The sequence below is a fragment of the Cnephaeus nilssonii genome (genome assembly GCF_951640355.1).
Source record: "Cnephaeus nilssonii genome assembly, chromosome: 20".
NCBI classification, from domain to species: Eukaryota; Metazoa; Chordata; class Mammalia; order Chiroptera; family Vespertilionidae; genus Cnephaeus; species Cnephaeus nilssonii.
This window is the reverse complement of record NC_137091.1, coordinates 4207739-4231951: the sequence shown is the minus strand read 5'-3', so window position 1 is coordinate 4231951 and position 24213 is coordinate 4207739. Positions and strand designations below refer to the sequence as shown.

At 41.0% G+C, this 24213-nt stretch overlaps 1 protein-coding gene across 5 annotated transcripts in view; it reads left to right on the top strand.

Annotated features, from left to right (window-relative positions):
- Window positions 1–1723: 1723 nt before the first annotated feature.
- Window positions 1724–24213, top strand: part of CHD9 (chromodomain helicase DNA binding protein 9) — a gene marked incomplete at its 5' end in the record, with an annotated part of 133666 nt that continues 111176 nt past the window's right edge. For all 5 annotated transcript variants that reach the window (XM_079759876.1, XM_079759875.1, XM_079759873.1 and 2 more), the window contains 6 exons: window positions 1724–1801; window positions 3302–3508; window positions 6610–6742; window positions 8333–8536; window positions 10683–10766; window positions 13248–14870. In XM_079759876.1, coding sequence (XP_079616002.1) covers window positions 13317–14870 — 1554 coding nt within the window. The remainder of the gene's footprint in view (window positions 1802–3301; window positions 3509–6609; window positions 6743–8332; window positions 8537–10682; window positions 10767–13247; window positions 14871–24213) is intronic.

The following is a 24213-nucleotide window of genomic DNA, read 5'->3' as shown; positions in this document are numbered from 1 at the left end:
AAATGAGATGTTGCTGGTCTTCAATTTGACTCAACAGGTTACATTTGCAAAGGAAAGCAGTATTTAAATAAGTAGTGCAGGGAGCTGTTTCTGTGCATTCTTGTCCTAGTATGTGGTTGTTATTAAGTATCCTTGAGGGGAAATCAGAGCTGTAATTGTGACTTCTCTCTCGGCCGGGTTTCCTCCCAGTCCTTCCTTTCTCTATCTCCGTGAAATGAGAGTTGTGTCATCTACTCTGGAGGGCCTTCATGGGGAATAGGAAGAATGAAAGGACTTGGCAACTAACAGTGTAGACAGCAGCCATTCCATTCGGGTCTGGCATAAACCAGCAGCGAACCTGCTGTAGGCTCTTTGTGGAGACGGAAACTCAAGAGATTTCTGTCAACCGCAGGGCGAATGTTCAATATGGCCCAGGCTGGATTTGAACTGGTAAACAGTTGCAAACAAACTTCAGGTAGGCTGATGGAAGTCCTAAACCTTCCATTATTTTTGTTTCTCTCTCTCATGCTAATATGGATTTTTAAGTTTTAATTAGGTATTAAAGCCAGCTCAGGGCCTGAAAGACAGACCCAAAGCATTTCAGGGCTGGAAGGCTTTTAGAAAAATTGTCCTGCCTCTTCATTTCACAGAAGGGAAAACCCGAGGCCCTGGGACGCGTTATGATTGGGTGTACGTAGGTCACTCAGCTGATGAGTGACAGAGGGAGAAGGAGCTCAGGTGTCCCCACGCCTTGATAGGAAAGTGACTTTCCAGCGCGCCCCCTTCTCCTAGACCAGTGTCGCCCTTTCCTTCTTCTTTTTTTTTTTCTTTCCCCTTTTTCGTTCGTTCTTTCTCTGCCTTTGGAGCAGTGCAATGTAGAACGTGGCCCGGAAGGTCGGGAAGACCAGGTCTGGGCACCGGCTCTGCAGCACTTGGGCTGCAGGCTGGGTCTCCCCGAAGCCTGGCGCCTGCAGCCTGTGCACGGCAGGTGCTGGGCACGTGGCTGAACGCGGCGGCACTGTCCTCACTCCCCATTTCACGGCCCAGGCGTGTCCCTGGGGTTCCCGGGGCGGAAGGACAACGTGGGGCCGAATCCACGGCCGCCGGATAAAGAGAGGCTCTGGGCTCCCTCGTGGTTCCTCGGCGGGTACGGGCCGGCGGGGAGAAGCGCAGCGTGTGAGTGACCTCGGCGCCGACCCCGCCACTGGCCAGCTCGGGCCGGGGCGTGCCCGCCGGGCCTGACGTGGCGGCGAGGCCGCGGGCGAGGGGAGAGGCCGCCGCGAGGGCGCGGCCTGACGTGGCGGCCACGGCGGGGAGGCGAGGGGAGCCCGGGCCGCTGCACTGCCCCGCGCTCCGGCCAGAGGGCGCCCGGCCCCCACACTTCCCCGCCCCGAGGCCACTGGAGCTCCGAGAGTAACCGCTCCGGCGATTGGGTCGGCGGCGCAGCGGGGCCATGTTGGAGCTGGGCGGCGACCCCGCCTCCCGCCGCCCTCCGCCCCAGGTCAGGCCGCGCCGGGACGGGAGGGGAGCAGCGAAGGGGATCCTCCCGGCCGGGTCGCCCGACGCGACTGGAGCGCCGGCGGCAGCCGCAGCGGTCACGGCCGCCCCTCGGAGCGCCGGCCAATCAGCGGCGCGGGCACAAATATGCAAATGAGGCCCGGTGCTGCCGGAGCGCCGCTCGCAGGGGCTGGTGGGGTCGCGCTGGGGGAGTGCACCGGGCCAATCAGGAGGGCGCGTGGCGGCGCGGGGGAGGCGGCGCCCTCACTCCTCCCTCCGCTCCCTCCCGGCCCCGCGCTGACAGGGGGGCCTGGCCGCGCCGCCGGTAAGTGCCGCCGCCGCCCGTCGCTGCCACCCGCCGCCCCGGGCGAGGGGAGGAAGCCGGGGGGCTCCGCGGGGCAGCAGCCGCCGCTCAACTGGTGGGGAGAGGCGGGGGCGGGTTCTGTCAGCCGGGTGGTCGCCGGAGGCCGCCCCCGCCCGGCCAGCCGCGCGTGTCAGTCTCGGTCGAGGCGGGGGGCGGCGGGGGCGCCTCCGTCATGGCGAAGCCCGAGAGCCGGCGGGCGGCGGTGAGTACGTGCCGCCGCCGCTCGGCCGGGGTTGGAGGGTGGTGGGTCGGGGCTGGCGGGGCCGCGCCGCCAGCGCTGAGGGGCCCGCGCCCGGGGACGGGCGGGCGCGCCGGGAGGCCGGGGAGGGGGCGCTGCCCGCACGTGCGGCCCAGCCCGCCCGCGGCCCGCCCCGCGCCTGTCATGGCTGCGGGCTGCTGCCCCCGCCCCGCTGCCCGCAGCCCCCGGGGTCGAGACCCGGCCGCCGCGCCTGTTGCGTTGGGAGGAGGCGAGGGCTGGGTGGGCAGGGCTCCCCTTCCCCGCCCCGCGTGCGGTTGGGGCCTCCCCGGCGGCCCGCGCCCCTCCCGAGCGCAGCGCCGGGCTTCCCTCCATCCTGCAGCCTCCTCCCTCCCCCGCCCGCCTGCCTTCTCGCCTCCGTGACTCATGACAGGGCGTCCCGCGCGAGCGCCCGGTGTCCCCGAGCCCGGGGCGCCCCCCGCGCGTTCCCAGGCCCGGCCTCCCGGGGGACGACCTCCCTGTCCTCCCTGCGGTCCTCCGCCCCGAGGCCTCTGCACGTCCGCCGCGGGGCCCGCACCCCGCCGCGCCCTGGGCTCCGGGCTGGGACGGGCTGGGTGGTTCCCGGCTCGCCTCGCGGACATCCCTCCCGGAGCCACGCACGACCCGGAAAGCCTGGGTGTCTCACGTCGCAGTCGCCAGCTCAGTGGTGTCTGTTCCTTTTTTTTTTTTTTTCGGTTTTGTTTTGCCTTGTTGTTTTTTTTCTTTTAGAGAAAAATAAAACTTTTCAGGACAGTACACAAGAACTTTTTTTTAAAAAATTGTTGCTATTAAACAGTGTTACACAGTTACTTTCTGGGAAGTCTGGGATTTGACACTAATGTGACTTCTCTCCTCCCCTGCTATGAAATAAAGTTTATCTCCCTTAGTAAAAATCACGATCACAAATTGAGTTTTTCCAAGTTTTGCATGCTACTTTTCACCTTTTTCTCCGATTTCAGATCGCCAGTTCCAAAGCAGCTATGATCTTGAATAGGAAAGAGGGTTTGTCTTGTATAATGTTACTCAACTCTGTGCGTAGTTGTTCGAGTACTTTTCAAAAGAACCACTAGTTCTACAAACACATGAATGTATAGAAGGTGAACTTAAGGAGGATTCCACATTGCAGAGGGAGGGCTGTGTGTGTGTGTGTGTGTGTGTGTGTGTGTGTGTGTGTGTTTGCAACACAGAAGGCTGAACATACTGTTTCTTTTATGTTGGATTTGCAGAACTTGAATTTAAATGTGGCTTTTTGCTAATAGCAAGCAGGAAGAGCCTTCCGTATGATGGATCATTGATAAATATTTGTTGAATGAGAAATATATATTGCTCCAAGCAAGTTAAGCCTGTGTTTCTCTCTTCCAAGACTTTTGTGTTTCTGCTCCTATGGCTTTGACACTTCGCATTAAATTGCTCTAGTGGACTACAAAGTATTGGTGAGTCTTAGTTCTTGGGATGTTTCCTATAAATCACAGATCATGTGATATTGAAAAGTAATGCTCTGGGGGAAAGTTGCTTCCCAGGCTTGATTCTGGTAATTTTGTCATTCTTGAAAAGTTTTAGGAGAGTGGCTGTTGGTAGAGTTAAAAAAACAAAAACCTTGTGATTGGTTAACTAGAAAAAGATGATGTTCTAAGGACCTAGGAAATAGCATTCAGAAAAAAAAAACAACACTGCTGCTGTAACCAGTCGAGCCTTCTTGGCTTGGAAGGAGTGCTGATTGGAGAGAATCAGGACTTTGTCACTCTTTTTTGGGAAACTTTCCCCTTACCCCCTTTAGTTCTTGTGGCTGGTCAAATAATTCAAACAAAATACAGCAGGTTAACATCAGAAAATCAGATTTGAGTGAGAGCCCATGAGAAAGTCACATAAGCATGAAAACTTCCAAAGACAGTGAGGCAAAGAAGATGGATATGTCATTTTGGACAGAGGAGAAAGGGAGGAAGCGGCTGGGAATTTGAAAGAGGAAATGGGCAATTCACAGGTAGCCCGGAAAGTAGCAAACACATTCTTTCTAGGCAACCCAAAACAATGGGACAGAGGGGAATCTAGTGAACAGATTTTTGCATGCATCTTTCCTATCTACTGATACTTAATTCCTATGTGCTAAGGTGAATATGCTAATGGCTTTATGTTAAGGTTCCCATCCTGAAGGTTCTTCTGTCTGACTCTTAAGAAAGAAAGGAGGAAGTAAAAACTCTTACCTGAATTTGTTGGGTTTGTTTTCAGCTCTAAATAATGTGCATACCAGGGTGGTACATCCTAGGGAGACTCCCTCAACCCCCACACTGCAGCTATAGTCAAGTTTCTTAACCTCTGTGCACCTTAGTTTTCCTCTAGTTTTGCAATTCTGTGATTCTAAGTATTCCATGAAATCTGCCCTGTGAAATACAAAAATTATATTTGGGTTGAAGTGTAAGAAAAGGCAGAGGTTTTGAAACAAATAGTAGTATATGTAGTTGGCTTTACCTGAAAAGAACATTTTAAAAAGAATAACCTCAAGTCAGCAGATATAAGTAAAGACAGAAAACAGTGTTGTCAGAGGAAAAAGCCCATGACAAGATGAGATTAATGAAATCTTAAGTATCTTTAGAAACTTGAAAATCCAAACCCCCTATCTAATGTAACTAACTGAATGCCTTCTATAAGGCTTGACCTAGACTTTGGCACTTCATCTATGGAAACAGAACTGAAGAGAGGAGATTAATGTATACACTGAAATGGCATTACAGATTTAGAGGAATCTATTAAAGCTTCTGTCTATTGTAAAATAAAAACTTTGGTACATGTGAACAATTTAGATTTTTTTAAAGGGTTAGATGTGTTAATCACTGAAGTAAATGTAATAGAAGAAAAAGTCAACTTTGACAGAGAAGAAAAGTTGAAATCCTGGAGAGGTCAGACTCTATAAAAGAAAAATAAATATGACTGAAATTAATAGATCTACTTGGGTGTTTCATCAGGTATCAGTGTAGAGAATAAAGAACATAGGTAAGTGTGGAAACTTGACAGATGGTCAGAGTGAACATGAATTATGAGATCTAATTTATTAGAGCATATTGTCATAAATGTTTGAAAAACTTTAAAAGCCAAAGATTGAAATCCAAAGAGATTTATGGACACTGGGGAGATAGAATGATTGTATTGTAACCTTTTAAATGTTTTGTAGCTGTTGTGGTCTTAACATGATTAACATGTCAACACAATACAGATTTTTTACTTGATAGATTTTTTACTTTGTAAATGCAGGTTGCCACATTCCAGATTTAGAGTTATTATCTAACACTTTGTATTTCTGTTTACTTTCTTGTTTGGACTTCACTCTCCTACATTTCACCTCACCTGGGAATACTCAGGTCAAATTCTACCTTATAAATAAAATCAACTCTTGTCATTGTAACCCATAAGGATTTCTCCTTCCCAGGAGATTATAGCATTATTATTTGTCTCATTTATTTGACATGTACAACTTTCTGACATTCCCTCAATTGTATTGCTGTAAAAGGCTATAATAAAAATCATTTTATCTCCCCAGTGTCCATAAATCTCTTCGGATTCCAATCTTTGGCTTTTAAAGTTTGCGCTCCCTTAAAAAGCTGATCAAGTGACAAATAGGAGACTTAGAAGAGGGGAAGCTACTTTCAGCAATAATTTGTTCTCTGGACTCCAGGTCATTCACATTCATTCATTAAAAAGATTTATTAGGTGGTCCCTTTATTAATCAATTTATTATATATAATGTAACATTTATTTTAAGTGAACCCTACCTGTGTAGAATCTACAGTGTAATGGTGGAAATATATAATGAACAAGTAAATTAATGTAACCCTGGCCAGTTTGACTCACTGGTTGCCAAACATTATTTTGACTCAGCGTCGTTGGCCCTGGCATTGAGGGGTCATGGGTTCCATTTTGGTCAAGGGCTGGTACCATTTCGGTCAGTTGCAGGGTACATCCCCATCCAGACACACCGAATTGATGTGTCTCTCTCACATTGGTGTTTCTCTCTCTCTCTCTCTCTCTCTCCTCCTCCTCCTCCTCCTCCTCCTCTTCCTCCTCCTCCTCCTCCTCCTCCTCCTCCTCCTCCCTCTTCTCTTCCTTCCACTCTCTAAAAATCAATGGAAAAATATCCTTGGGTGAGGATTTTTTTAAAAAGTGTAAAATTACAACTTGTGTGATTCAATAAAGGAAGAGAAAAGGGTGTCATGAGAGAAAATGGGCAGGATTTTAGATTCTGTGGGCACGAAAGGCCTCTGTCAGGTGGTGCTATTTATGTCAAGACACAAAGAAGAAGCCAGACAGGGAGAGTTTTCTGGGAGAGAAAAATATGTATGAAGACAAGAAATGCTTGTTATGTTGGAAGAAATGATAGAAGTTCAGGGTGGCAGGAACATGATAATAGAGGAAAACCATGGAAGATGTCATGAGATAAACAGAGAATGGACTATACAGGGCACTGCAGGACATGTTAAAGGCTTGGGTTTCACTAAGGACATTGCAAGCAAAAGAGTAATATGCTTTAATTTGAATTTTAAAGGTTTCACTTTGAGAATGGATTGGGAAAAGCAAGAGCAAAAACAAAGACATTGTACTGCAATTACTGAAGTAAGACACGGTGCTAGCTTGAACTAGGAGTTGCATATGCAGAGATGAAGGAAAGGGTTACGTGCGTAAGTATGTATAAGTGTAATTTGATTTGTTATAAGAGAGAAAGAGGAAATAGGAATGGTAGGAAAATGACAACTTCATGATGGATTGGATGTTAAAGGAAAGTTGTCAAAAATGACCTTTAGGTTTCTGACTTGAGGAACTAGATAGATGGTGATAAGATGTACTGAGATGAAGAAAAGGGAAAATAATGTTTGGCAAGAAAGGAAGTTTTGAACACCATTCCCAGACAAGTGCTCCAGAAAGTGGGGACTGCCTTTATCTGAGTGATAGGTGCCTCAGGTTAAGTTTAGCTATATGTGTGATACCATACTATCACATTCATACTGTGTGTGTTTTGAGAGGAAGAAGCAAGCTTCATATTTATGTTAGAAGAATTGATAACTGAAATGAAGTTACCTTTTAACAATGCATTTCAGTTTTTGAAAGTTTGTGAATATTAATATAGATTATTATTATATTAGGCATGAAGGTTTGAGAAAAAATTAACTTGAATGTAGTATTAGATGGGTTTGCACATTATTTGGGTGATAATGCAGAATACAAAGTCTTGATGTTCTCAGGAAAGTAGCACCTTTTAAAGTCATCAGCTTATAGGCAGCCTGATATTTATCATTTTTAATGAGACTTCTGATGCTTATGAAAATTATAGTTCAGTTCATTAGTAGCTATTATTTATCAATTAGCTACAACTACCGATTTCTTATAATTTGGCCTTATTAGCTGAAGTTAACTGACTATTAAGTGTTTTTAAAAGTTATACTTAAAGACTTTTTTAAACCAGCATTTTAAAACATTGGTATTGTAACAAAGGGACATGGTTTGAAATTTGAAGAGGAAAAAAAAAAAAAGAGATTATTTTCCTTGTCCAGTGGTCATTTTAGTTTAATTTACCTGATTAAGCAGCAGCAGTATAAAATGTATTTCTATTAGAAATCAATGGCTGAAAGATAACTGCTAACATATCTTGTTAGTTTCTTTTATAAGATGAAGTAAATAATGATTGGAATAATGATTAGGTGTCATATCTTGCATAAAATTTGTTTTATTTTAAAATTTTGTGCTTTATCGCAGTTTGAATAAATTAAAAATTCCCCACCACCACCACCATGAAGTTAATGGACTAGAATTCAGTCTGTTTCTATATTTTTCAGTTATGTTATCTTTGCAGTGCTTGTTTTTAAAACGGCAATTATATATCTATTCATTAACATTTTTTCTTATATTCCTGGAACTGAGCAGCTTTACCTAAAACAAATCTAGGAATGTAAGATTATAGATTTGGTGCACTTATTTTAGTCTGTTTTACAGATGAATAAATATACAGAAAAACAGTTGCCGGAGGTTACTAGTATTAGGGAATGTTTTGTTTCAGAGGTTGCATAATTTAGTGAATTCACTGCATATCCAAATATAAGATTCCTCTTATTACTTTTGCTTTAGTAAGTGTGTTGAAACCAGTAGTATACAGAGTTTACTTATTATTTTCAGAGACCATTCTCTATTTGTTTATCAATGTTTTTATGAGTGATATATACTCTAAATGGTTATTTATAAATATTTACTTATTTATATGCTTCATCTTGTTCCAGTTAGGTATTTCAAAAATTTAAGTTATAATGGACATTCAGAAACATGTATAAATTGTAAGAATATAGCTGTCTGACATACTACAAAGTAAACACATCTTTGAAACAGCCACCCATGTCAAGGAATAGAATGTTGTTGTTATTTGCACCCCAGAAGACCCCCTCAGACTCCTTTCCAGTTACCACACCCTTTCAGCCTTCCCAGAGGTAAGCATTATGCTAACTCCTAAAACCATAGAGTAGTTTCCCTGTTTTTGAACTTTTTGTAAATGGCATCATGTGTATGCTCTTTAAAAACAAAAAAGTTTTTATCGATTTTAGAGGGAGAGATAGAAACATCCATGAAAGAGAAACATCAGGTGGCTGCCTCCTGCACACCCCAACTGGGGATCGAGCCTACAACCTGGACATGTTCCCTGACCAGGAATAGAGCTGATGACCTCTTGGTGCATGAGTCAACACTCAACCACTGAGCCACACTGATCAAGCTGCATACGCTCTTTTGCTTTACATCATATCTGATACTAATATGTGCTTTTCCATTCAGGAGTAATTCATTCTCATTGCTGTTAACTCTGAGGTATTATGGACATGGTTTCAGTTTTGGGCTATTGTGAATACAAATATGAACCTTCCTGTACTTGTCCATTGGTGCACACATGCACACACCTTATGGAGTATAGGTTTGCATATGTTAAACTTTAGCAATAATGCCAAATAGATTTCCACATTTGTTCCAGTGTTTGAGAATGATGGTTCCTCCATATTCATTTATGTGGTTTTATTAAAATACTAGAGGCTCAGTGCACGAAAATCGTGCACTGGTATGGTCCCTAGTGGCTTCCAGCTGCCAGCCTGGTACTCCCTCCCTTTCCCCAGCCGCCTGGTGCCACCTCCCTCCCTTCCCCCTACCAGCCCTGCCCCCTAGTCAAACTCCAGAACAACTCCCAGTTGGGATAATTTGCATACTATGCTTTTATTATATAGGATCACTATCTTTAAAAAATCTTGTGCTCTTATTTTTAATTTTAAAAGTAGAATATTTGATGATGGATAGATATTTCTACAGGAATGAGACCTAATAGGAAGGAATATGAAATAGCACATACAAAGATTTTCAGTCCAAAAATGAGTACCCATGTTGTTTGTGCCTGTTGGATTATAGCAGATTATAATAAAATGTTTTGTATTCTCAAAGTTATAGTCAAATAAGAGACACTGTATTTTTTTTGATCCTTAAAAATGTGTGGTTTTAAAAACAGAGTGAATAGTACACTATTTTAGGAGGTATGGTTTGGGAAGAACAAAAAAAATGCATATCAATAACTTCACCAAAGACATCTTCCTGAACTAGATGGATGCTGTTGATCAGAAACTTCAAGGAGGGCAGTGAGTTGCTATATGGTATGGTCTTGTTAAAGTAGTGGGAAAATTGGGTTTTATATCTTTATTTTATACCAGTAGTAAGACAAAAATAAAGGAGTAATTAATAGAAAAGTGGAATTGGGTTTCTCAAGGATTTGAATGTTAAGTCACATTTTAGAGAGTAGTATGTTGAGGAAGATGTGTCAACATTTGACTGAATTTGAAGTGCTAAGTAAGTGGATTTGATAGAAATGAAATCACTGCATAGAAACTGGTATCTATCAAACTATAATAATAAAAGCATAATATGCTAATTAGACCGGATAGCCGGACGACCTTCCGGATGAAGCCGGGACAAGCCACTGCGGCTGCAAGGGCCGAGCCCCTTGCACAAATTTTGTGCATTGTGCCTCTAGTTTTAAATAAGCAGGAAAAGCCATAGGAAAGCAAGTCAAAGACAGTGTAGTGTCATAGAAGCTAAGAGAATATCCAAAAGGCAGAGTGGTTAATAGAACTGAGTTCAGAAAACATTTAAACAGCTTTAATATGGACCAAGCAGGAAGGTAGGTGGTACCTGAGATTAAGTCATAGGCCTTGTTCTTTTAAGCTCTCAAAACCTAAATAGTATATGAGGTGGGGGTGCATGGACAATTGGAAGCTTCATATAGAAGCATTTGAGTTTAGCTTCTGCTTTGCTTAATGATGGTGTTTCTTAGTGGTCAAAGACAGGAATTGAGAGAATATTTAGAATTGTCCAGGTTTTTAGTCAGATTTCAAACCATGTCCCTTAGTTATAATAGCAATGTTTTAGTCATATTCTGAAGTATAGTTGCAGTGATTTTATGGGGTCAGAAACTAAAATGCAAGAGGTTAACAAACAGGCAAATGGATATTGGGAAAATGGAGGCAGAGGATCACTTATTTTCAATATTTGTCATTGATTGGAAGAGTAGAAATAAAATGATTTTGTTTGTACATTTTTGTTAAGGTAGGGGAGGTCTGCTGATGCCTAAAGTTAGAAGGGAAGCAGGCAAATGCAAGAGGATGATTATCCTTGAGAGAGATGAAATATGTGAGTATAAATCCATTCAAAGTCTCAATGGGATGCTATTAAGAGGTGAAAGATTTGTCTTTGGAGAAGAGTCATGCTCCATCTTCTGAGAATAGCTAGAAGAAAACAAGGGATAGATGCAAAGAACAAAGACATACATGGTTCTGGAAAGGTGATTGGTGAATTTCAACTAGAAAACCTCAGAAGATAGTGAGGCAAAATGGTGCTTGGGTGAGAATGGGGAAATTAGACTTGAAGGCTTTGGGAGAAAAAAAAAATATATAGTAGGTCCTCGGGTTACGTCGGAGGTCGGAGAGCCGTTGCTATGACGTGACATAATGCGATTTTCGCCATAAGTCGGAACCCACCTACATAAGCACCTACGTCACTAACATGGAGCACATACATAGCAGTAATGAAGTGAAACAGTAAAAATAATTTAAAAGAAAGATAATTCCTGACCTTGTGGTAAATAAATAATAAAAAACACAAAGCACATATGTACATACATTGAAATGACGGAACTTTATTTTTTATAAATAAATGGGAGATGGCAACGGACGTAACTATGAAATGATGTACAGCGAGTCCGATGTAACTCGAGGACTGCCTGTAACTGCAAAGAGAGCTCAGAAACATGGGGAAATGAATATAACCATTTCTAAACAAAAGCAAGGACCACATTGAAGTTAAAGGTTAACACTAGTGTATTAAGGTGCCAATGATATAATAAATTCTACAAATATTCAGGAAATGTTCACTGAATTGGACTGAGGCCTTGGAGGTAAAATGACATGGTGATGTGAATACATCATGGTGTGCTGAGTGAGTGAAAAGGGTCCTGAGGGTATTGAAGGGGACAACATTGGAGATTATTAGCAAAAGAACCTGAGGAGGTCTGAGAAGCTCCGTGATGGAAGGGTTTGAACAAGTAACTGTAGGCTCTTGGGATGTCAGGAAAGAGGTAAGTCAGAGAGGAAAAGCGACATTTATTAGCATCTAACTATAGTTTAGGAACCATGAATGTATTTCTAAACCCTGCAAGTTAGATGGTGATCATCAAGCTGAGTCTCAGTTTTCGTGTATTTCAAACTTTGGAAAATTCTGCGTTTAAATCAATTTCCTGTTTTCCATATTAATTGTAATTTAGTTTGCTTTCGAATATATATTTATACTTAATTTGGTGATGTGTATAAATGATGCTCAGGACTATTTCAATTAAACAACTTGACTCAGCAACTGGGAAACTTGTAATCTATTTTCAGTATTGGCCCCAAATTAATTGACCTCAAACATTTTTTTACCAAGAATAGAGATGACATTGTGTTTTAAAGATTTTCCTTTTTGTTAGATTCAAAGTAAAACTAAATTAAGTGTGAATGCCAACAATATGTACGTAATTGAATTTAGTAAATGGTAGTAATCTGCATAGGGTGATGTTAATAGTATAAGCATTAGATGTTTTCAGTTCTTTTAGCCAAGGAATCCTTTGCTTTTTAAAAATCCTGTTTGAAAGCTCAGATTGTAAAATAAGAATATTCATGGTTGGAGTCTTTTTTTATTGGGGAGGAAATAAGGATAGGGGAGGTCTAAAGCCCTCTCTTCCTTCCCAGCAATCCCAGCAGCACAATTTGAAAACAGTGTTTGCATGGTGCTTGATATTGATTATTTACAATAGTCATATAAGGTCAGTACTATTATAATCTCCATTTCACAGGTGAAAAAACAGCTTCAAAATGATGAAGTGATTTGTGTAAGATTACATAGTGAATCAGTGATAAAGCCAGGATTCCAACCTAACCTGAATATTTGCAGAACCTATACTTTTAACTGCTATGCTTGTAAGGCCCCTTGTAGAAGGAATTATCAATGAAAGTAGGATTCTTTGAGAGATAATGGAATTAAACTTTAAATTGTATCACTGAGTTATTTGTGTGTGTGTGTGTGAAATATAAAATTTATTATTTACATTTTAAAGTACACAGTTTAGTGAGGGCATTCTTAGAATAATAAAAATTAAATATTGCTTAAAAGACTGCTTTCGAATCATAACGGAGCATCTATTAAGGATCAAGAAGTTTTGTTTTACATTATAACATTTTAAAAATTGAGTAAGAGAAACATCAATTTGAGGATCTCATGTCAGCTTTCTTAAAAAGACATAACTTTAAAGTATAATACATATATATTTATTTAGGGAATGATGGCCATTTCATGGTGTGGGAGAGAGTCTGACATACCATTCTTAAGTTTACATTCTCTTATATTATATGAACTTCAAAATGAAGTAGTATGAATTATTACTTTTAAGTGCATATTGTCATGTCTCCTTCACCAGCAATTTTTTTCTTGTATGGAATATTAATGAGCTATTTGCAATAAAGTATTCTACTAGTCAATACTTTACTGAGATTTTATGTTTTTAAATCATATATAAACTTTATAGAACTTTAATGAGTACTCATTATTAAACTTTAATTGCTTTTGTTCTTATTTTTCTAGGATTCTGACACTTGATGACATGTCATTACCTAGAGCAGTAATGAACATTGACCTGTTTCGGATTAGTCGATGACCTTTGAAAATGATCCAATAATATCTACTACAGAGAAGTGGAATATACTTCATTTGGAACAAACAGCCCAGATTGTTACTGAATTTTTCAAGATGACAGATCCAATGATGGACTTTTTTGATGATGCCAATCTTTTTAGTGAGACCTTAGAAGGTTTGTCAGATGATGCATTTGTACAACCAGGACCTGTTTCACTAGTTGATGAATTGAACTTGGGTGCAGAATTTGAACCTTTGCACATAGACTCATTGAACCATGTTCAAGGTACTCCAACACATCAGAAGATGACTGATTATGAACAATTAAGTCAGTTTGATTCAATGAAATTTCATCAGGTTAATCAGTCTTTTGGTAGCCCAGCTGAACATGTATTATCTCCACACTCTCAGTTTAATTGTTCTCCGATCCACCCCCAAAACCAACCCAATGGTTTATTTCCAGATGTAGCAGATGGCAGTCCAATGTGGGGCCATCAGACAGCTACTAGCATTTCAAATCAGAATGGGTCTCCTTTTCACCAACAAGGACATTCTCACTCTATGCATCAAAACAAAAGCTTTGTGGCACACCATGACTTTGCCTTATTTCAGGCCAATGAACAACACACACAGTGCACTTCACTGCGCTCGCAACAAAACAGGAATAATCTTAACCCAGGGCAAAATTCTCTCAGCCAGTCTAAAAATTTTATGGATGTTAATGTTTCTGGTCCACACAGAGTCAGTGTCAACCACCCACCACAGATTACCAATGCATCTACTTCACAACAGCCTCTTTTGATGCAACAGTTTTCTCAAACATCAAATCCTTCAGTACACTTTCTCAAGTGTAGCAACCGGCAAGAAGGTAATTTTAATGGACCTTCTCCAAATATGACTTCTTGTTCTGTCAGTAACTCACAGCAATTTTCTTCACATTATTCCTTTTCTAGTAATCACGTATCACCAAATAGTCTTCTCCAGTCCTCTGCAGTTCTTGCACCCAATCATACAAATCAGACTCTATCTGATTTTTCTGGAAGTAATTCCTTTTCACCTCATAGGGGAATCAAGCAAGAATCTGCTCAGCATATGCTCAATCCCAATACATCACTGAATTCAAGTAATTTCCAAATGTTGCATTCATCACATCCTCAGGGTAATTACAGCAATTCAAAATTATCTCCTGTGCACGTGAACTTCCAGGATCCTGTTGACTCAGGAACGCAAATGGGCCATTTCAATGATCATGTAGAAACTAATGGCTTTTCATCTTTAGAAGAGAATTTACTTAATCAAGTGGAGTCTCAAGCTGAGCCATTCACAGGACTTGATCCAGAAGACCTCCTTCAGGAGGGTCTCCTTCCCCAGTTTGATGAGTCAGCATTTGGGCAAGATAATTCAAGTCATGTTTTAGATCATGACCTTGATCGGCACTTTACTTCACATCTGGTAACACGGCCTTCTGATATGGCTCAAACTCAGTTTCATTCTCAGGCTCGGAGCTGGCATTCATCACTTTCTAATCATCAGCATTTACATGACAGAAATCGCCTATGTTTACAGCGACAGGTATGAAGCTTTTATTTTGGTAATTTGGGGAAGGTTGGGCTTTTACTCACTATGTTAATTTTATATGAAACATAATCAAAATTGGTTAAACTCAGTGGTCCAATTAAGTGAATATGCAGATTTTGACAGTTTTCTATTGCTTTAACAGGGTTACATTTGAAAGTAATTTCATTGATATGCCCAAAGCAATGGGCTCTTATATTTAGAAAATTATAAGGTTTTAAGACCTCTTTTGTAACTTTCAACTATGATTGCCTTTAACTAAAATATTTATTATAAAAAAATAAAAACTTAATAATCATTAAAAAGGAAAACAATAGATTGGAACATTTTATTGCATATGATGGACATAGGGTTAATATTCTTACAAAAAGTTCATATAAATTGGTAAGCAAACTTTAATATGTTTTTATTGATTTTAGAGAGAGAGGAAGGGAGAGAGAGATAAGAAACATCAATGAGAGAGAGAGAGAGACATGGATCATCTGCCTCCTGCACACGCCCCACTGGGGATTGAGCCTGCAATCCAGGCATGTGCCCTGACAGGGAATCAAACTGGTAAACTCTTGGTTCATGGGTCAGTGCATAACTATTGAGCCACACTAGCTGGGCCATAAGCAAACTTTTAAGTTGATAACTAGATAAAGCATATAAATTGAAATTCACAGAAGAAGAAATTGAATAAGCAAACGACACTCAGAATAATATGCACCTTTAATAATTTAGTTTGCAGCGTGCTTTTTTCACCTATTAGAAAAATATTTTTAATGTTAATGCTGAATGTTGGCAAATTTATGGTGAAATTGGAACTTATATAGTTGGAACTTACGGTGAAATTGGAACTTATAGTTGTTAATTGATACAAATATTTTAGAAAGAAATTGGATGGTATAATTGAGTATCAAAATACTTTATTACAATAATCCAAACATAGAAAAGTAATACGTACACAAAGATATTTATCTTACTATATCTGTTAGGGACAACTGATAGCAGCATAGTGTTTTATCATCTCCATGTTAGATTTTAATTAAGCATTAAAAAGACTTTGAAGACTGACACTAAGAATATGTTAATAGCAGGGGAAAAGCATAATTCAAGATGACAATCACTGTGAAGTGGTTAAGATTGTAGGCTCTGGCCCTACCTGGTTTGGCTCAGTGGATAGAGCATCGGCCTGTGGACTGAAGGGTCTCGGGTTCGATTCCGGTCAAGGGCACATGCCCAGGTTGCAGGCTCAATCCCCAGCAGGTGTGCAGGAGGCAGCTGATCAATGATTCTCATCATTGATGTTTCTCTCTCTCTCCCCCTCTCCCTTCCTCTCTGAAATCAATAAAAATATATTTTAAAAAAAGTATAGGCTCTGGTATCAGACTACTTGGGTTAGAATCTTGGCTCCTGTTGCTTAGTAGCTTGTGACTTTTAGCCATTTATATAATTTCTATGTGTTTCACTTGCTTCATCTGTAAATGAGGAATAAGAATAGGATCTAATAGGGCTTTGGTAAGGACTATAAGAGATATAACATGTAGCAGTGCTTTGAACCATGCCTAGAATGTAGTGAGTGCTTAATGTTTTTATCACAGTATAAAAATATGAATGTGAAAAAACATTGGAAAGAATAGATTGTTTTAGGGTAGTGAAATACACTTTTTTTGTTTCCTATAGTTCTTGTCATGTGAATATATTTATATACTGTGAAGATGTATTTAATGTAATATTTTATCATTTTCTGTAATCTTTTAAAAATAAGGGTTCTTAGTATTTCAATACCTTGGTTACCTGTGAGATTTGGTGAACAATGAAATATGCCATAGTTCTTGAAATTAAATATCTAGGGACCATTTTCTCATTTCAAAGCCTTGAAGTGTTTGAAGAAGATAAAACCTTTATCTTTTCCTTTGGGTTGATTTTAGTTCTGTTTCAAATGGTATTTTTATTACATTTTTAAAAATGTCTAGGTAGATTTTAAGATACGTAAAAGGTACTTGTAAACCTTCCCCTCCCCTTTTTTCTGTGGCCTGAGTAGAATATTATGATTTTGCTCCCTCTACTGGAAGAGAATCAGGCATCTTAGTTGGACCTTGGGAAAAACCCTGCTGATTTGAATCTAGTGTCATCTATTCACTATGTATGTAGATTTCTGCCTAGTTTGACTAATCAATGTGTATGGCATATAATTAACGTTAAGAAGCCTGAAATTTATAAACTTCTTAATTTTATTATTCTAAAACCTTGTCATCATTTAAATTTTCTTTAATTCATGTTTTTCTAAACATGTTCTGGCTTTACAAAGAAGTAAAGACTCCCTTAAATAGAGTTGGAATAAATGGAGGATAATTATAAATAACTGAAGTAGTCCCTAATACAAGCATAGTGATAGTACTACCTTAAGAGAAATTCTTTTCATACCCATCATAAGAAGCCTTTCATAAGTCTCACCTTTTTGTTTCAAGGTTGGTTTATTACGTGTTCAAATATTGATAAAAGGCAGTCAGTTTGGAATATTATTTTGACTTACTTGAAAGTCTCTTCTCAAGTTTCCTGTTATTTGTATTAAGAGTGATATTTGGGCCCTGGCCGGTGTCGTTCAGTTGGTTGGAGTGCTGTCCTGTGGACCTTTAAAAGGTGGCGGGTTCTCTCCCTGATCAGGGCATATATCCAGTTGTGGTTTGATCCCCAGTGGGAGGCAGCCAATCAATGTATGTCTTTCTCTCTCTTTAAAAATCAATTAAAAAAATTTTTTTAAGAGTGATATTTGGGAGTTGCTGATTGTGGGAGTGAAGAGCAGAGGTGGATTGGTAGAGAAGGTAGGGGATTATGATGATGATTATGGATTGCATATAGGTTGAATGTGTACTGAATTAAAGGTCACGTATCCTAAATACGTGAAATTCAAATGCTTTAATATGTGTAGTGTGTGACAAATTTTGGCAGAGCATGTAAGTTTTTTTCTATGTAATATTTGACATGTACTGAATGGTAATGGTTACTAATAGCCCAAACGTTATATTATAAGGAGTTCTTTTTTATTATGGTGTTTCCCCAGTTTCTATGGGAAAAACAACAACTTTTCTTTAGGTTTAAAAAATTCCTGTTTACAGTAATTTCATTTCAGACTAAATTAACTTTATTAAATATGTATAGAAGTTAAAAGATTAAAAAATAATAGAGTGGCAGAATTTTTGGTTTATCAAAATTAAAAAGAGCCCTGACTGGGTTTGCTCAGTGGTTAGAGTATTGGCCTGTGTACTGAAGGGTCTCGGGTTCGATTTCCGGTCAAGAGCATGTACTTGTTTTGCCAGTTTGATCTCCAGTCCTGTTCAGGGCACATGTGGGAGGCAGTCAATCATTGTGTTTCTCTCACATCGATACCTCTATGTCTATCTATCTATATCTATATCTATATCTATATCTATATCTATATCTATATCTATATCTATATCTATATCTATATCTATATCTCTCTACCCCTCCCTTCCTTCCATTCTCTGAAAATCAATGGAAAAAATATCCTTGGGTGAGAATTAACAACAAATTTTTTTTTTTACACTTAAAAACGAGATTGTATTTGTTATAGCCAAAATAATATACAAGGTGTGGCAAAAGTAGGTTTACAGTTGTTTGTATGGAAAATAGTACAATAATTAATAAATAATAATACAAGAATAAACTGTTTTGTGTACTCACAACTGTAAATTTACTTTTGCCCTGTCGTGTATTCTTTAGTCTGTTTGAAAATTCATGGGAAGCACTCTATTTAAAATTCTAAAAAAACTTCAGAGAAATTTTGGATATGCAAAGAATATTCCTGCATTAACTAGTTTGGCTCAGTGGCTAGAGCGTTGGCCTGCGGACTGAAAGATCCCAGGTTCGATTTCGGTCAAGGGCATGTACCTTGGTTGCGGGCACATCCCCAGAAGGAGGTGTGCAGGAGGCAGCTGATCGATGTTTTTCTCTCATCGATGTTTCTAACTCTCTATCCTTCTCCCTTCCTCTCTGTAAAAAATTAATAAAAATATATATTTAAAAAAAAGAATATTTCTAAATCTTGATTTTTCTTATTTCCCTGCTGAGGTGGGGAAGTTGTGGATATAATTTCAAATGTCTTAGAGTACCCTGAATTCAATCATAACAATGAATATTGCTGAGAACATTTCTTATACAATTGACTCTAGAATTTTACCACTTAAGAAAAGAAAAAAAGGTGAGATGCTACAAGTATATCTAAATGTAAGTACTTAGAAAACATAATAGAGAAAATATTAACTTATTTTTATCTCTTTTTAGAGCAAAGGAATTTTGAGAGACTAATACTATAAACTTTTCATTGTTCTCTTATTAAAATACTTTCTGCTATTTTGTAACACAAAAATCGTTTCATTTTTATCTTGTTTGGGAAGTGGAAATTACATGGATTACTGTGATCTCGATGTTTGTAAATTAAAATCTATACTAATAAAAGCCTTGGGGGTGATCAGGCCAGCAGGGGAGGGTATTTGGGGGTAATCAGGCCCGCAGAGGAGCAGTTAGGGGGCAATCAGGCCAGCATGGGAGCAGTTAGGGGGCAATCAGGCAGGTAGGTGAGCGGTTAGGAGCCAGCGGTCCCGGATTGTGAGAGGGATGTCCAACTGCAGGTTTAGGCCCGATTCCACAGGGATCAGGCCTAAACCTGCAGTTGGACATCCCCCGAGGGGTCCCATATTAGAGAGGGTGCAAGCTGGGCTGAGGGACACCCTCCCCAGTGCACGAATTTCGTGCACCGGGCCTCTAGTTAATGTATAAGTTCCGTAGCAGTGAAAAGTATTGTATGGGATAGCTAAAATAGCAATCAAAACAGGAAATAGAATTTTGGGATATACATAATTATTTATAATTTCTTGTTGACTTTTGTTTTCTGAATTTTACTTTAAAATACTACCTTGAAGCACATTTTAAAATATTGGTTTTTTTTTCTGATTAAGAAATTTAATATGTTTATTATAAAAAAAATTGGACCACGTAGAAAAAAAAACAGATGAAAAATAAGTTACTTGTAACATCACTACCAAAAGATACTGCTCTTGACATTTGGTGTGTACTTTTCCAATGAGATTTGTTGTCTTTCTCTCTTCTCCCCTGTACCTACATATTTTTTCATTTTTAAGAAACAAAGTTGGGATCATATAGTTTATGCTGTTTGGAAATTTGTGGAATATTAACTTGTTCTAATGATCTTATGAAACTCTGTACTACTGTTTTGTAGAAGAGTTGAGCTCTGCATTGCCTGCCAGGAATCAGAGTTACAGAAACTAGTTGTTAACAATAGCTTTAAGGCTATTAGCTTGTAACATGCATACTTAGGGTGAGAGGTGAACAGGAAGTAAGTTCCAAGGGCTAGGAAGAGGCATCATTTGGTGAGAAATTAGTGGATTAGTACAGTATGTGAAGAGCATGAGATTCAAGTCAAACTTCACAGTGGTTCTTTAAATACAAATTTTGTTGTATTTAACTTGATTGGTGAGGTGTACTCCCAGACCCCTTAGTACTACATAGTCATTTACTTATTATAATGTCTGAAATTGAAAATAATGTGTTAGGGGCTACTGAGCCATTAAACTTTATTCCTATAATGATAACATGAACATAAAATTCCTTTGGAATACTTATATGGGTGATCAGGTTTCTTTGGGTAATAGGACTGAAATGATTTTAAATTAAGGAATTATTTTAATACAAGATGGTGTGGGTAACATATGGACAAATAAATGTAGTAAGCACACAGTTAGGAGGAGACTTGGACTGTACTTTTCAGTTTAATAAAATCTGGAAATTTGCTATAGTCAACTGTGCAAGTAATACCTTGCACATTTATTATGCAAGGTATTACAAATTATGCAAGGATTGTATAGTTGTGAATGATTGAATTTTATTATGTATCTGTGTTTTGGAAATGTTGCATTTTTACTGCTTTTATTTGTTCAGTATTTACTAGATGCCTGCCGGGTGTACTAGGTTCGAAAATGAATAAGATGTTCCTTAGCTTTTGAAGAACTCAAATTGAAAATTGTCCTACTTCCCCATTGGTCTAGGTTAGAATTTCAGAGCTGTTCTCTGCATTTCTGATTCAATTTCAGTTGTCGGTTTCTAGCACTTTCACTTAGCCCTCTAGCTTAGTGTTTTGGAATGAGTGATTTGACCCATTGGTTTAAAAGTAAGTTTTCTTCTAAGTTTCTAGATTAGCTTTTTGTTTCATAATGTTTTGGCAGCCTGTAATTATTTGGTTATTCAGATACATATTATATCATCATGTACATATAATATACAACGAAGGTCCAATTGCTTTTGTAAATGGCAGAGCCAAGAAAGCAGGGCCTTTTCTTTGGAGCTACTTAAATTAATTACATACTAAGTCTATTCTCTGTGTCATTTCTGATTCTGATTCTGTTGATTGATTCCTACCCCCTCCTATCCCCAATGTAGGTTGGTATATTCCTGCTTTTTTTGCATGCTAGAAAATTTTTGAATGGATGGTACACATTGTGAGTTTTTCCTTGTTGAGTGATGCAAAGTTTTACATTCCAGAAATATTCTTGAGTTTTGTTTTGGAATGCAGTTTCTTGGAAATTGGTGTATCTTGATAAGATCTGTTTTTGAAACTTCGTTAGGCTGGACTAGAGCAGTGTATAGTCTAGGGCTAATTTCCTCCTACTGCTGACACGATAGCCATGTTTTCTATTCAGTGCCTTGTGAAATAGAAGGTTGTTCACTATGGCTGATGGAAAGGTGAACTATTCCTGGCCCTAGTGAGATCTCAGGTCCTTTCAGGCGTTTTTTTCCTGGGCCTTGGGTAGTTTATTTGTAAACTGGTAGTGCTGATCAGTTACTTATCTGAAGCCTCAAGAGGGGACCTTCTGAAGATCTCTGGAGGTCTTCCTTGTGAAGCTCTTTCCCCTCCAGACCTTCCCCCAGAAACTAGCCTCCTTGGCTTCCCTGGACTTCAATCTCTGTCTCTTCAACTCAGGGGTGCTGTGAGATTTCACCTGGAGTTCTGCTCTCCCTGTTCTGCAGCTGAGAAACACGCCCCTTGTCAGCCCTGCTCATTTGCTTGCATTCGGTTAGGGATCACTGTCATGGGTTGCCTGATGTCCAGTGTCTAAAAACTATTGTTTTATATGATTTTCAGTTGTTTCAAGACTGAAAGTAAATCCAGTTTCTGTTAATCCATCTTGGACTTAATTAGAAGACTTATAACACCATATTAATGATTGTATAATCTATATATACATATAAGCCTTTGTGACCGTTCGACTAGTAGCTATGATGCGCACTGACCACCAGGGGGCAGACACTCAACGTGCAGGCATGGAAACATGGAACAGACTGATGAGTCTCAGAAGGAAGGAGGGAAGGAAGAGATTAACCAAAGATCTTATATGCATACTAGAGGCCTGGTGCAAGGATTAGTGCACCAGTGGGATCTCTCAGCCTGGCCTGCGGGGATCAGACTGAAACCAGCAATCTGACATCTCCTGAGGGGTCCTGGATTGCAAAAGGGGGCAGGCCAGGCTGAGGGACCCCACCAGTGCATGAATCCGTGCACCTGGCCTTTAGTAATTTACTAGGGGCCCGGTGCACGAAATTCGTGCACTGGGGGTGTCGGGGGGTCCCTCTCACATACATGGAGCCCTCAGGGGATGTCCCACTGATGGCTTAGGCCCGCACCCAGCGGGGAGCGGGCCTAAGCCGCAGTCTGGCCTCCCTTTGTGGGAGGCAACCGGGCTGATCTGGGGAAGGCATCAGCCCCATCACCCCGCTGCTGCAGCCACTGCCAGTCACCGCAGCCACCAAGGTGTTTTTATCAACACGGACTCCAGTCCCTTCACCAAGAAAAAATGACAACTTTCTTTAGGCATTTTCAAGATGTGTCTTTCCTAGGATATGCATTTCTTTATTTATTTTTTATCCTCACTGAGGATATGTTTCCATTGACTTTTAGAGAATGTGGAAGAGAAAGGGAAAGACAGAGAGCAACATCAAAGTGAGAGGAACACTTTCATTGGTGGCCTCCTGCATGAGCCCTGATCTGGGCCCCGGCCAGGGAGGAGCCTGCAACCTAGGTACATGCCCTTGATCAGAATCAAACCCAGACCCTGCTGTCTGCAGGCCCAGGCATTATCCACTGAGTCAAACCGGCTAGGGAAGAATATGACCTTTCTTAGCTCTCCAGCAGTGGACCTTCATTTTTTTCCCCAGAAGTGTGGTGGAAAAACCCTAGATCACCTTTTTAGGTTCTTATTACCCAAGTTACTAAGAATATTACCAGTGGCATACAGGAAGCTTAGCCAATGTGCAGTCAGAAAAGGTGTTTCCTCTATAGTTCACACCAGTGGAGGGCTGGGCCCTGCCCAGGCCTAAAGCCTCTGGCCGAAGCTTTAGGTGTGGGCAGGCCCCTCCAGCTCCCTCTGATCACCGGCTCAGCCCCTGCCCAGGCCTGCCCAGACTGAAAGCCTCTTGGGTAGTAGCGGAAACCCAGCTCCCTGCTGTCAATTGCAGGGGGTCTGCTCCGACACCAGCGGAGCCTTTCGGCCTGGGGCCAGAGCAGACACCCAGCTCCCTGTCATCAATCGCAGGGGGACCGCTCATGCACCAGGCCAAAAGCCTCCACCGGAGGCTTTAGGCCTGGGGCCGGAGCAGATACCCAGCTCCTTGTCATCAATCGCAGGGGGTCCGCTCATGCACCAGACCGAAAGCCTCCGGTGGAGGCTTTCGGCCTGGGGCCACAGCGGACACCCAGCTCCCTGCTATCAATTGCAGGGGGTCTGCTCCGACACCAGGCAGAAAGCCTCCACTGGACGCTTTCGGCCTGGGGCCGGAGCAGACACCCAGCTCCATGCTATCGATTGCAGGGGGTCTGCTCCAACACCCGGCCAAAAGCCTCCGCCGGAGGCTTTCAGCCTGGGGCCGGAGCAGACACCTAACTCCCTGCGATTGATCGCAGGGGGTCTGCTCATGCACCAGGTCCGCAGCGGACACCCAGCTCCCTGTCATCAATCGCAGGGGGTCTACTCGTGCACCAGGCCGAAAGCCTCCACCAGAGGCTTTCAGCCTAGGGCCGGAGCAGACACCCAGCTCCCTGCTATCTATTGCGATCTGTTGCAGGGGGTCCACTCAGGGCGCCTATATATGCAAATTAACCGCCATCTTGGTTGGGTTTATTTGCATACTCGCTCTGATTGGCTGGCGGGCGTGGCTTGGCTGGTGGGTGTGGCTGGTGTAGTGGAGTGATGGTTAATTTGCATATTACTCTTTTATTAGAGAGGATAATAGAGAATACCGAAATTTGTTAAACCAGTTTATTTTG